This window comes from Mytilus edulis, chromosome 14, assembly GCF_963676685.1.
Source record: "Mytilus edulis chromosome 14, xbMytEdul2.2, whole genome shotgun sequence".
Lineage (NCBI taxonomy): Eukaryota > Metazoa > Mollusca > Bivalvia > Mytilida > Mytilidae > Mytilus > Mytilus edulis.
The window spans coordinates 14,738,408-14,752,526 of NC_092357.1; the positions used below are offsets into that span (position 1 = coordinate 14,738,408).

The window sequence follows — 14,119 nt, forward strand, 5'->3', positions numbered from 1 at the left end:
TGTTAGTTTACTATTTTCTTCAACTTTGTACTTCGATTTATATTTTAAACATTTGTGACTCAAGAGCGTCACTGGTGAGTCTTTTGTAGACCAAACATGCATCTAGTGAACAAAATGTTAAGACATAAATCTATTAATAAGTTTATATAGTGTTATCATACTTTGTGTCCTGTGAATGTTCTCACACAGTTTCCAGATTGATTGTCCCACATTCTGACCACACGATCACTGGAGCCTGTTACAATGTAGTTACTGTTTGGGTGAAACTCCACACACTGCAAGAAGAAAAGTTAAATAAAAAATCAAAATGTTAAAAGTTAAATCTTAACAAGAAATCAATTTAAGTTTTTTCTATTGTTTAAGGAATACATAGTAATTTTAAAAGCCAAAAATTTACAAAAAAAAAGTTTGTGGCACATGTACAAAAAATTGAAATCTTAAAAACTTTTTTCTATTATGCATTAAGAGCAACATTTAACTAGTCCCTTCAGACTATTACATTAATTAATGTTTAGTGGAGGATTCAGAAAACATATTTTTTCTTTTACCATGCCCTGGATAAATTGTAGTTAATTATTTTTTATACTAATAATTCTAACAACTGTTTTATGCTATCTTCCTAAATTTAGAAACCCCTTGTAAGACAACCCAACCAATGCTTCATCTAACGGATGTGTTCATAGTACAGAGATCCCCACTCGTAATATCATTTTCTAATGTCCAGTGGACCGTGAAATTGAGGTCAAAATCCAAACTAGGCCTCTAGTTACATAACAAATTCATCTAAAATTTAATTTAAGAAAATGAAATCAAATATAACCACATCAACCTATACCTTTGCTCTCATGTTATACTCACATCAACATCTGATAGATGACCAGCATATATCCTGAGTGGTTGATAATGATCTGTTGACCACAATCTAGCTGTTCTATCATGTCCACAGGATACAAAATAATGACCATGAGGGCTGAAAATATAAACAGTAAAAAATTAAAAACTTGAGTTTAGATGGCGGCTAGACTAAAATACAGGAAATTCTGAGATATATTACAAAGTACATGCTTTCTTATTTGTTTTTGTATGTTATGAATCAAAAATGAGAATTTGAGTCAAATCTGTTTACACAAATTTGACAGTTAGTGACAATTTAAGGTCAAAAGACCTTTGCTGAGGGCTTGAAAAGGGCAACTTATCTTCATGGAAGTGAGATGTGCCAATTCTTATAGATCTGAATACCAGATATCATTGACTGACCATAGGCTCAACATCAGTGGTTCTTATAAAACGGACACAAACTTAAACAATCATTGATATATTTGTTAGACTCAGATCAACGTCTGGCCTCTAATCGACGTCCGTTCCTCAAATCGACGTCCGTTTCACAAATCAACGTCCAAATCTGACGTCACATTCTCAAATCGACGTCCAATATTTTGATACTCTAATCGACGTCCAATATTTTGATACTCTAATCTACGTCCAATGTGACGCAACTACTTGCCAAAACTACACCCGATTGATTGTTGTCGTCTTAATTTAATGTCCAATATCAATAAATAATAAATTATTGGTCACAGATAAGGCTTTTAGTTTATTCGTTTGGATTGTTTTACACTGTCATTTCGGGGCCTTTTATAGCTGACTATGCATTATGGGCTTTGCGCATTGTTGAAGGCCGTATGGTGACCTATAGTTGTAGAGAGTTGTCTCATTGGCAGTCATACCACATCTTCTTTTTTATATCAATTGTTTAAACTTATACATGTACATAATTTATTTTTCAATCCGAAATAGGTATCATGCATATTAAAGTTTTTCTTGATATAAAGTTAATCCAATTGATCCACATCAAGGAGCGTGTGTCATTCCTATTCATAATAATTAGGCAATTAGTAATGCAACCCAAAGACTAAGAAAACCAAACGACATGTAGGAGCTTCGTCCCTCTTTTTTAATAGATCCTTCTTAGTAAATAATGTACAGTTACTGTCTCAACAAGTTTCTTTAATAGCCCAATAAAGGAAATTAGAAAAAAAAAGCTCCCCAAAGCACTGGCTTGCTCTACCCATTTAATATTCATGAAAGAGTCCTATGTCAAGGCAATGTTCCTGCAAATATGGTTTTGGACTCAATTCACTGAAAATATTTCATGTTTGCAATATTTCTGTGAAATAACATGATAAGTGTATTGCATGTTAACATTTTGGCATGTTTAATAGAGGGGGGGTCACATTTTTTTTAATTTTTTTTACAGGGGGGATCAAATCAAAACAGATAAATTTTATGGGGGGATCAAGAAAATTTTATACTTTTGATTTCAAAATGACCAGCCCCCCTCCCAGGTAAATAATGATAAGTCCCTAAATATATTTTATTTGTCTCACATAATATGTTTAAAGGTTTTAATGTTTCAGCTACTATCGGTTCACTTCAGTTTTGTATTCTGTGTCAAAAACGGACGTTGATTAGAGAAGCTCAAAATCGGACATCAATTAGAAAATGCCAAAAAAATGGACTTCGATTAGACAGGCATAAAATTGGCCGTCGATTTGGAATGTTATTCTATTGTGACGTCAGATTTGGACGTCGATTTGAGGAACGGACGTCGATTAGAGACCGGACGTCGATCTGAGTCTTACATATTTATCGGCAACATTTAAACATAAATATTGTGAAAATATATAGAACAAGTTTTTCATGTTTGGTTATTGCAAACTAATATAATGACCTAATAAAACTATAGCTAGGAGCTCATTTCCTGTAAAGCTCACTAAACAGTCAAGTCTCATATGTAACAGTATCTTATGATTTTGAAGTTATCCTATTTTCATATTTAAGTTATAGGTGAAACATGAATTGAACTAAAACACTTAACAAACCAGATGCTCCGCAGGGCGCAGCTTTATACGACCGCAGAGGTTGAACCCTGAACGGTTGGGGCAAGTATGGACACAACATTCAAGCTGGATTCAGCTCTAAATTTGGATTGTGATTAAATAGTTGACACAGCATAGGTTTCTGACACAGAATGAATGTGGTCTAATGAACTTAAAATATTTTTTTTGCCTTTGAGCAATTCACTATGCTGTTGAATATTAATCCTCTCAAAAAAATGTTTGAAGAAATTTTCTTTTTATTTTTGAAATCTGAAATGAAAAAAATTTAACCCCCCACCCCCATTTGTTTTCACACCCCCTTTCCCTTTTTCCAAAACTGATCTCAATTCAAATTTCTAATGGAGTTTGCAACAATAACTACTCATTTAAATACATCATAAAATATTAAAAAGTAAAATAAAGTGCTTTTTATCACTGAATGGTAAAGATTGTTTTAATTTATCAGTTGGTAGAAAAAGTGAATATACATTGTATATTGTAAAAAACAATGATTTAAGTTGATTCAACTACTATTCTGGACAAAGAAAGATAACTCCAATTGAAATATTAATTATATATCTGTATTGTATAAAACAAAGATTTAAGTTGATTCAACTACTATTCTGGACAAAGAAAGATAACTCCAATGGAAATTGCAATTAGATATTTCTTGCTATTGCACAATACTGAGTAATTGAAAATATTTGCTATTGCACAATACTGTGCAATTGAAGATTTCTTGCTATTGCGCAATACTGTGCAATTGAAAATTTCTTGCTATTGCACAATACTGTGCAATTGAAGATTTCTTGCTATTGGTGAATACTGTGCAATTGAAAATTTCTTGCTATTGCACAAAACTTAATATAATAATTTTGGATCCTGATTTGAACCAACTTGAAAACTGGGCCCATAATCAAAAATCTAAGTACATGTTTAGATTCAACATATCAAAAAAGCCCAAGAATTCAATTTTTGTTAAAATCAAACTTAGTTTAATTTTGGACCCTTTGGACTTTAATGTAGACCAATTTGATAACGGGGACCAAAAATTAAGAATCTACATACACAGTTAGATTTGGCATATCAAAGAACCCCAATTATTCAATTTTTGATGAAATCAAACAAAGTTTAATTTTGGACCCTGATTTGGACCAACTTGAAAACTGGGCCCATAATAAACAAATTTGAGTACATTTTTAGATTCAGCATATCAAAGAACCCCAAGGATTCAATTTTTGTTAAAATCAAACTAAGTTTAACTTTGGACCCTTTGGACCTTAATGTAGACCAATTTGAAAACGGGACCAAAAATTAAGAATCTACATACACAGTTAGATTCGGCATATCAAAGAACCCCAATTATTCAATTTTTCATGAAATCAAACAAAGTTCAATTTTGGACCCTTTGGGCCCCTTATTCCTAAACTGTTGGGACCAAAACTCCCAAAATCAAACCCAACCTTCCCTTTATGGTCATAAACCTTGTGTTTAAATTTCATAGATTTCTATTTACTTATACTAAAGTTATTGTGCGAAAACCAAGAATAATGCTTTTTTGCGCCCTTTTTTGGCCCCTAATTCCTAAACTGTAGGAACCAAAACTCCCAAAATCAATCCCAACCTTCCTTTTGTGGTCATAAACCTTGTGTCAAAATTTCATAGATTTCTATTCACTTAAACTAAAGTTATAGTGCGAAAACCAAGAAAATGCTTATTTGGGCCCTTTTTGGCCCCTAATTCCTAAAATGTTGGGACCAAAACTCCCAAAATCTATCCCAACCTTTCTTTTGTGGTCATAAACCTTGTGTTAAAATTTCATTGATTTCTATTCACTTTTACTAAAGTTAGAGTGCGAAAACTAAAAGTATTCGGACGACGACAACGACGCCAACGTGATAGCAATATACGACGAAAAATTTAAATTTTTGCGGTCGTATAAAAAGTGAACAAAAACAATGGCTACAAACTTTAATATGAATTGCTTCCTTTTCAATTCTCAAGTTTCTTTTGGACTTGCACATTTCAGTAACTAACAAAAAGTGTTTTATGCTAGAAAAAAATAACAAGTGAAACTGTGAGCTACTGCTAACTGATGATACCCTCGCCGAAATATTTCAGTAAACAGAAAGTTGTTGAGTAGTGAATCTAAAAAGGCATCACAGGGTATAGCTGACTTATATATATAAACCCTGAAAACAAATTTCAGAAATCCTTGTATTGTAGTTTCTTAGGAAAATGTCATGAAAATATTCATGGGACAGATGGACAGACTGAAGGATGGACAGACAGAGGTAAAACAGTATACCCCCACTTTTTTAAAGCAGGGGTATAAAAATTGCACAATTTTTAATGCATATAATTCTAAACCTGACCGCAAGGTATTACTTTCAGATTTTCCTAGCATTGATCCTTATCTTCATTAACTAACAACTTTACACAACTGAATATTTTCAAGATTAATTTTAATTATGAAATAATCAGAAGAAAATCTCAAATAATTTTCCCACTTAAGAGTATCTTACCTGAATTTAGCATCCCACACTGGGTACTGGTGACCTTTGTAACACACTAAGTTACTCCATGTCTGTAAACTCCATAATCGTACTGTAAATTATAGTGTTTTGTTAATCATTTATTATTTGAGAGGAATTCATCTTTGTGTATCTTGCCTGTTTGGTAAACCACTAGTTTCAGGGTTAAATAAGGAACAAACAATAAAAGGTCTTCACAAAAATAATATTCTCCTTCTTCCTGGAACAACATTAAAAACACTGATGTTCTGAGTTCCAATCCTGCACTTGTCAGGTAAGCTTAAACTCCAACTTAATTGACTAGCTAGGATAATAAGTTATAATATTATTAGTTTTTCTTCGAAGGTCGATGGTTCTATTCTGGCACACCAGTTCCTCCAACTTTAAAATCTGACCTCCATGAATCAGTACAATAGTTCTAAAAGTGGCATTAAACACCAATCAATCAATCCATTAAGGTGGTACCTAACACTACAGGGAGATAACTCTGTAAAATCAGCTTAACATTTTAATTACGTTGTGTTGTAAAAGGAATATTAAGCTTCTCAATGATCAAAATTGGTGTTTGTCAAACTGCCATATAACCAGTGTAATTTTTCGGACAAAACGGTTGGTTTAAATTTTTTATTTTTTTTATATTTTTGTTAAAGTGTCAAAGTAAATACTTTGACAAAATTTTATAAAAATTAAACGAGCCAAATTAATTTTAGTGAAAGTGTTGGGTACCACCTTAATTAAAATAAATGTAGATTTTTTCCATGGAACAATGAGGATGTCCGTGTTTGCATATTAATTATATGATATCAAGGGTCATAACTCCTGAACAGAAATAGTCTTACCACCCAAATTTGAACTTGATCTAATTTGTGTAGTAATAAGCATTGTGTATAACTTTCAGAACATTTTCTGGAGGCTACAGGTAACTAATTTAGGAGCTAATGTACAGATAAGGGTAAACCTTAATGCCTTCTCTGCTAAGACGAGGGCATAAAAACATTTCTTTACCAAATTCTGTTTATAAACTTACCACAACCATCCTCTGAAGATGAAATAAGAAATTTTTTATCATGACTAATATCTGTAGCATAAACTGGGCCACTGTGACCTACTAATGACTTCACCTCTGAACTTGATCTATCATCCATCATCCTTTCTAACACATCATCTGAAAGTAGAAGATTAATTGATATGTTTATTTTATCTATAATAATTTGTTTAGTCCATTTACACCTTATTATACATTGCTAGTCAGCACGAATCGTTTTCCCTCTGAAATCCTGTTGCTGTCCGGTTGTTATATTTCTCAATTGGCAACATTTATTTTATATTTTCCATGTGCGAGCTTAAGATCATCCCAGAATCACTAAAGCTAGTAGACACTAGATTTGATAAATCAAAACCAATCTTTCTGCACCAGGTTTGCATTTTAACAATTTATGTCTCTTGAGTGATGTTTAAGGCCAAAAATATATACAACTCCAAAACTTAACATAGATATTGATGAAAAGGGTTGAACTCAATTGCAAGCAATCAGATTTATTATGGGGTTTTGAATAATTTCGTTGCATAAACTTCAAATCTTATCAAAGCACACTTTGGAAACAGCATATAATCAAAATATTTAAGTAGAACATAGTTGTCTCATTGGCAATCATACCACATCTCCTTATTTTCTTATTTTTGTAATAATAATAAATGAACTATTTATTATAAGCTCATATTATTTTGGATACAAAAAACTGTAGGATTCCAATATGATAATGTGTGTATTATTACAAAAGAGATGATGTTTTTCTATTTATTGTCACACTGTATAGCTTTAAAAAACTGGAGTAAATTTGTTGGATAGATAATTCTATTTCTATCAATATAAAATACTCTGAATTCAGGAAAAGGGATTTTCAACTTTTTTTAACAGCGACATTCTTAATTACCTTCCCTAAATGGTAACTTAATTTTCAATTGCCTCACCTGGATACAATGTAATGTTTTAATAGAACAGCCCTAATAGACCATTTTCATTTTCATATTACTGACTTTTGACTCCAGAATTTACATTTTTTTTGACAGGTTACCTTCTCTGTGGTACTGTCAAAATTGCTCAAGAGGAACGTTAATAAGTAAATTCATGATTTCAATTGATAAAATTTTGAGGGAAATTTATTGTTAAATGCTTACATACACAATTAGATCCTTAGAAAACAGTAAAGTTTCCCCCTAATTATACTGATTATATATTTGATTTTACTTTTTTTGGTTGCTCGTAATTGACCCAGTACCAAGATGTCCTATCACAGAGTAGGTAATCTGTCATAAAATAAAAGAACCCCAAGTCAAAGGTCGATAGTATGACAATTGTCTATTGAATACCTGAATCTTTGTCAATAATTTCCAAGTCATCACCAGATTTCATTCCTCTTAGTTTATTTGGTGTCAGTGTAAACACACGAATGGTAGAATCAGCAAACCCAGCAGACATTAGACTGGAATCTTCACAGACATTTACTGTTGTTACTCTAAAAAATAGTACATTGTAATCAGTAAAAGATAAATCTGTAGAAGTGGCTTATTTTTTGCACAGATTACATTTCCAAATACCAAATGTTATTCTAAAAATAGTACATTGTATTCAGAATCATTAAGAGTGCCTTATTTATGCACAGATCAAATTTCCACTCTGAAATGCCCAATTTATTTTATAAACTTTCTTTTTGTGTTTATTATTTTTTAAAAGGACTCTTATCTTTCTGTAAGATTAAATTTGTTCTAGGAATTATTTTTTGCTTAATTTATCTTTTTTACAACTGTATGTACTGTACAATATTGAAGCATTTAGTTAATACATGAAAATAACTTGTAAGTTAAAGAAAGTAGGGAAAAAAAGAGCAAAATCAATATTACATTATTTGCTTCAATTTACATTGCAAAACATTATATGTATATTTATTTCATAAAGAACTTAATTTGTACTGCAGACTAATCCTTCAGCATTGATTAATTTATAAATGAGATATATTTCATAAATTGGAGAACATACCCTTGGTGAGCATTTGTAATGGAATAAAAGCAAACTGTAGGCATCTGATCAGGTCCTATTCTCACTCGTTTAATTGCCTCTCGGAAAGAATTTATTTTCTCTAACTTATCTTGGTCTTTCCTGTAAACAAAGAAAGATAACTCTAGCTATTTTACAAAACTATATTCTAGAATCAGTAAAATAACAGGTGTTTTTTTTCTTTGACAATCCTACAAATAAATAATTGTATATTCTTCTAAAAAAATACCCTATACTTGTTGTACAAAACTTTTTTTTCATGTAGGTTTGAGGTAGAAGAAATTTTATTTCTATAATTATGTTCTTAAAGTCATATGAAACGAGTGACTGGTGAAAAAAATGTGTATCCAATTCTTGATCCAATGCATGTATGTACCATAAGCTTAGTCTTCTGTGCACGTTTATATTATTGTTAGGCATACATATCATATAATTGTTAATTTGTTTTCCTCTCTGTCTTTTATGTTGTGAAAATATGGCAGCTAATTATTTGTCACGTTTTGAAGTGGTAGTTTACCGATTGTCACCTTATAGTAAACAACCAACAAAGGAGCATGGATATTGAGAACGTGTATAACAAGTACAATCAGATAATAGTTTATTTCAATGACAGATCCATGCTTATTGTGATCACTGGATTTTTACAAGAAGGGTCACGCTAAGGTCACTTGCATAGGGAAAATATGTCGGTGAATTGCTTCCGCAAGCAATTAAAAAAAAATAAACTTCTTCTTAATGTGGACAAATTAAAGAATTTTTCTTCAGAAAAAGTATATATACATAAGTTTTAGAATGAAAACTATCCATTTAGTTATAAACAAGAATGTGTCCACAGTACACGGATGCCCCACTCGCACTATCATTTTCTATGTTTAAAGGACTGTGAAATTGGAATAAATTCTCTAATTTGGCATTAAAATTAGAATGATCTTATCAAAGGGAACATGTATACTAAGTTTCAAGTTGATTGGACTTCTACTTTATCAAAAACTACCTTGACCAAAAACTTTAACCTGAAATTTGCACTATCATTTTCTATGTTCAGTGAACCGTAAAATTGGGGTCAAAACTCTAATTTGGCATTTAAATTAGAAAGATCATATCATAGGGCACATGTATACTAAGTTTCAAGTTGATTGGACTTCAACTTCATCAAAAACTACCTTGACCAAAAACTTTAACCTGAAGACAAAAACTTTAACCTGAAATTTGCACTATCATTTTCTATGTTCAGTGAACCGTAAAATTGGGGTCAAAACTCTAATTTGGCATTTAAATTAGAAAGATCATATCATAGGGCACATGTATACTAAGTTTCAAGTTGATTGGACTTCAACTTCATCAAAAACTACCTTGACCAAAAACTTTAACCTGAAGCCAAAAACTTTAACCTGAAACTTGCACTATCATTTTCTATGTTCAGTGAACCGTAAAATTGGGGTCAAAACTCTAATTTGGCATTTAAATTAGAAAGATCATATCATAGGGCACATGTATACTAAGTTTCAAGTTGATTGGACTTCAACTTCATCAAAAACTACCTTGACCAAAAACTTTAACCTGAAGCCAAAAACTTTAACCTGAAATTTGCATTATCATTTTCTATGTTCAATGAACCGTAAAATTGGGGTCAAAACTCTAATTTGGCATTTAAATTAGAAAGATCATATCATAGGGCACATGTATACTAAGTTTCAAGTTGATTGGACTTCAACTTCATCAAAAACTACCTTGACCAAAAACTTTAACCTGAAGCCAAAAACTTTAACCTGAAATTTGCACTATCATTTTCTATGTTCAGTGAACCGTAAAATTGGGGTCAAAACTCTAATTTGGCATTTAAATTAGAAAGATCATATCATAGGGCACATGTATACTAAGTTTCAAGTTGATTGGACTTCAACTTCATCAAAAACTACCTTGACCAAAAACTTTAACCTGAAGCGGGACAGACGGACGAACGAACGGACGAACGAACAGACGGACGGACGAACGAACGAACGGACGCACAGACCAGAAAACATAATGCCCCTCTACTATCGTAGGTGGGGCATAAAAAAATATATGCATCATTTCTTTTTTAATTTGAGGTTTCATACATGTCATATGACTTTAAGATCATAGATACAGAATAAAACTGTTAGCATTGTTTGTGGACAGTGATTTATTGGCATGTGTATTGAGCTGTCAGATTGATACAACAATTATCATTGATTACTTCTGATTTGATTAATAAAGCTGTTTTCTTATTTATTATAAAAAAAAACCAAGAACATGACGTAAATAGTTTTCAGTAGCTTATTATGTTCAATTTTTAAACTATTACTTTACTTTTGTCATGTTTAATTTAATTGTGTCAATTGACAATAACTTACAACTCTGGTAAGGGTATCCTATTACTTTGTGGTGCATGTGGATCATTTTTGGATTTCCTCATTAAAAGTGGATCTTTCTTTGCTTTCTTTTTCTGAAATTCAAATAAAGATGAAATATTTATATCTTATATCCTTGACTTCTGATTTGAATCTTATGTGTATTAGTATTGCATGTTAAGGTGGTACCTAACACTACAGGGAGATAACTCTGTAAAATCAGCTAAATGTTTTAATTACGTTGTGTTGTTAAGGGAATATTAAGCTTCTCAATGATCAAAATAAGTGTTTGTCAAACTGCTATATAACCAGTGTAATTTTTCTGATAAACCAGTTGGTTCAAATTTTTTGAAATTTTTATATTTTTGTAAAAGGGTCAAAGTAAATACTTTGTCAAAATTTTAAGAAAATTAAACGAGCCAAATTAATTTAAGTTAAAGTGTTGGGTACCACCTTAAATAAGGATATTCTAACAGATATTTTTTTAAATTGTTCTTTACAAATAGTTGTTTGGAAATCTCAACACTAAATTTCCCTATTGACAGTCAGAGCTACTTTTCACACATACAATGTATAATGGCAGAAATGCACATTTTTAATCAAGCTTTCAGAATATTGTCTTGCAATATAAATATTTCTATGAATCTAGATTTATAAATAATGTTTTCAATGCAAACACAGAATTTTAGCCCCATACATGATACGGTTAATCTCCAATGACTATATACCTTCCCTAAAATCTATACAACTTGAAATGCAGACGATCTAAAACTAATGACTGCATTTTATTGTCAACTGATTTAATAATGAAAGGGTTGCCACATAATTCATTCTAGTCAAGAAACAAGAAAACTATCTGAATATAGATTGTGTCGGAAAAACATAGCACTAAAACAAGCTGAACTTATCAATTTTAGAATTAAATCAATATTTTCAAAAAGCTACCTTGAAATTCTCTTAAAATTGTAAACATTTAATAACTCAACAGTTTAAAACATTTGTTCTTAGGTCCACTGCTCTTCAAATAAAGAAGTTTTATTATAATTAGAAGAAAAAATTATCAACATGACATGTCCAAAATCACTAGTGCATTGATTTTTTGTTTACTCATTATAATTGAGTATCTCACATAGAGGCTCATTAGGGATATAAATCCAATCATTTGAACTAATTCTTACCTTGGGTTTGTCCTCTCCTTCTGGAGCCTCATCATCATCATCCACAGGTATATTGATATCAGGCTCCTTCAGTAAACCATAAAATACTTTGGCTTTATTTGCTGAAATTACTGTCCTTATATAAACATGGTAAAGGCTTATTGTATTATATAGGTTTAAAATATGTTAAGATAATAATTCCCTAGACGCAGAGTCACAATATTTTTCCACTCAAGATGGCTAAATTTGAGATTTTTAAATATGATATTGAAATATGGGGATGAAAACAAAACTATCTGGAGTGGAGAAATATTTTAACTACTGAGCTCACATATGTGTTTCTCCAATTTTTTTTTCTCAATTTTTCAAGCATTATAACCTGATATGCAAAAAGCTTATAATATGCCTAATCCCAGCAATTCTAATTCCTAGCAATGTAAACTATCTGAGGAATATTAAAAAGTAAAGCTGTATACTATATCTTTTTGGAGAAAAAAAATCCTATATATACTGATCACAGGAGCGGCCTAATTGTACCAGATTGATTTTTTCAGAGATTTAAGTCTTATATATATGGATAAAAAATTGTCCTACAGTGTTCAGATCCTAGGAACACCCTTTTGGTACCATATTGCAGGGGTTCAAATTAACATTTGGTACTGGAAGGTCCAGGACCTTTGACTCTCCAAACTGAATTCTAATGCAATTATTTTGTAACAATTGTTTTGATTCGATTACAGCAAGCGTAAAATTCTCTATCTCCTTGACTGTAACTAAGGAAGCCGACATTTTGAATTTCGGAATGTATTGACATGTTATTTCTACAATAATAAACAAAAAACTCACTTGTTGCGCCTAAAAAACTTTTTTTTATCAAATTTAATTACATTCTGAAGCGACACAGAAGCCAGAAAAAGCCCGGTGTTTATGTTTGACGGCGGAAGCATACCTATGACGTCACGTAGTGTAGGGACCAAAGAAGATAACATATTTTCGCGGAAATTTTCTTTAATGAAGATTTTACACTGAAATTATGATTGAAATTTAATTATGAACTTGTTTTGCATTAGAATAGAGATAACTGTATTGTATTTGAAGCTTTTCGGACGTTCATCGGTAGTTTTACTGTCGCAAATACCTGTTTACCTGTCTCCGCTCCGCGTCGCCAGGTAAACTAAATTTGCGACAGTAAAACTACCGATGGACGTCCTTAAAGCTTCAAATACAATACAGTTATCTCTTAAATGTCCACAACCTAAATTGCAGGTCCTACTTTACTTAAAATATTTCATAACTCAGTAAGATACAAAATTTATGTGCTTTTGGTACAAGGTTAGCTTATTTCATTGTCAGTTTCACAGTTGTTCATGATAAATGTAATTCATTGTCTTGTATATTATGAATTCTAGTATATTTATTTTTTTTGTATTGGGGAGGGTGTCACTGTCATAACTGTGGGTGGGTGTGTTGCCTCAATGACTGGTAATTAATCACTAGTTATGCTATGATTATTTCAGGGCTCGCACTTCTACAGCTTGATTTTAAAAGTCCACTAGAGCTTGTGTTGCTTTGCTTACATTGTATCATATCAAGTTGCACAAATTTACAAAAATAAGAAACTTCCAGCTATTTACTAGCCATTCAAAATTTAGAAAAAATTACCCCTTGAAATTGCAGTATTAATATGTTTACACTTTAAAAACATCTACATGTATTATCAACATCTTAACTGATAAAGAAAATTACTGTCACATTATTGTGTATTGGATATGGACATTAAAATTTGTCAAAAAGTAATTTTGAGTTGCTTTTTCTTTCTTTTCCATATATCTTTGGGTTTTTAATTCTTAGTATCTAGTGTTTATATTTCATAGTTAAAGATGTATTTTTATCAACTGCCTGAAATTATCATTTTTTTATGTATTTGATCGATAAAACCCGGAAATACTCTTATACGAAATTGGATCCAGTATTGTAATTGTTTTTCAATGTTGTTTTTGTCAGTCAGATACGATTTTACTCGAATTTACACATTACTTGTCGGCGTTTTCGGTATAAAGCTAGCCATTAAACCAAATGAACATCTCTGTCATGAACAATAAAGATAAAAATAAGTTTTAAG

At 31.4% G+C, this 14,119-nt stretch overlaps 1 protein-coding gene across 1 annotated transcript in view; it reads right to left on the bottom strand.

Annotated features, from left to right (window-relative positions):
* LOC139502997 (transcription initiation factor TFIID subunit 5-like) overlaps positions 1–14,119 on the bottom strand; it is a 35,889-nt gene that overhangs the window by 5,117 nt on the left and 16,653 nt on the right. Inside the window, exons 8-15 of the mRNA XM_071292665.1 lie at positions 12,019–12,119; positions 10,844–10,935; positions 8,451–8,570; positions 7,784–7,929; positions 6,441–6,578; positions 5,405–5,486; positions 859–970; positions 162–275 (exon numbers count right to left, since the gene is read on the bottom strand). Of these exons, the coding sequence (XP_071148766.1) occupies positions 162–275; positions 859–970; positions 5,405–5,486; positions 6,441–6,578; positions 7,784–7,929; positions 8,451–8,570; positions 10,844–10,935; positions 12,019–12,119 (905 nt within the window). The remainder of the gene's footprint in view (positions 1–161; positions 276–858; positions 971–5,404; positions 5,487–6,440; positions 6,579–7,783; positions 7,930–8,450; positions 8,571–10,843; positions 10,936–12,018; positions 12,120–14,119) is intronic.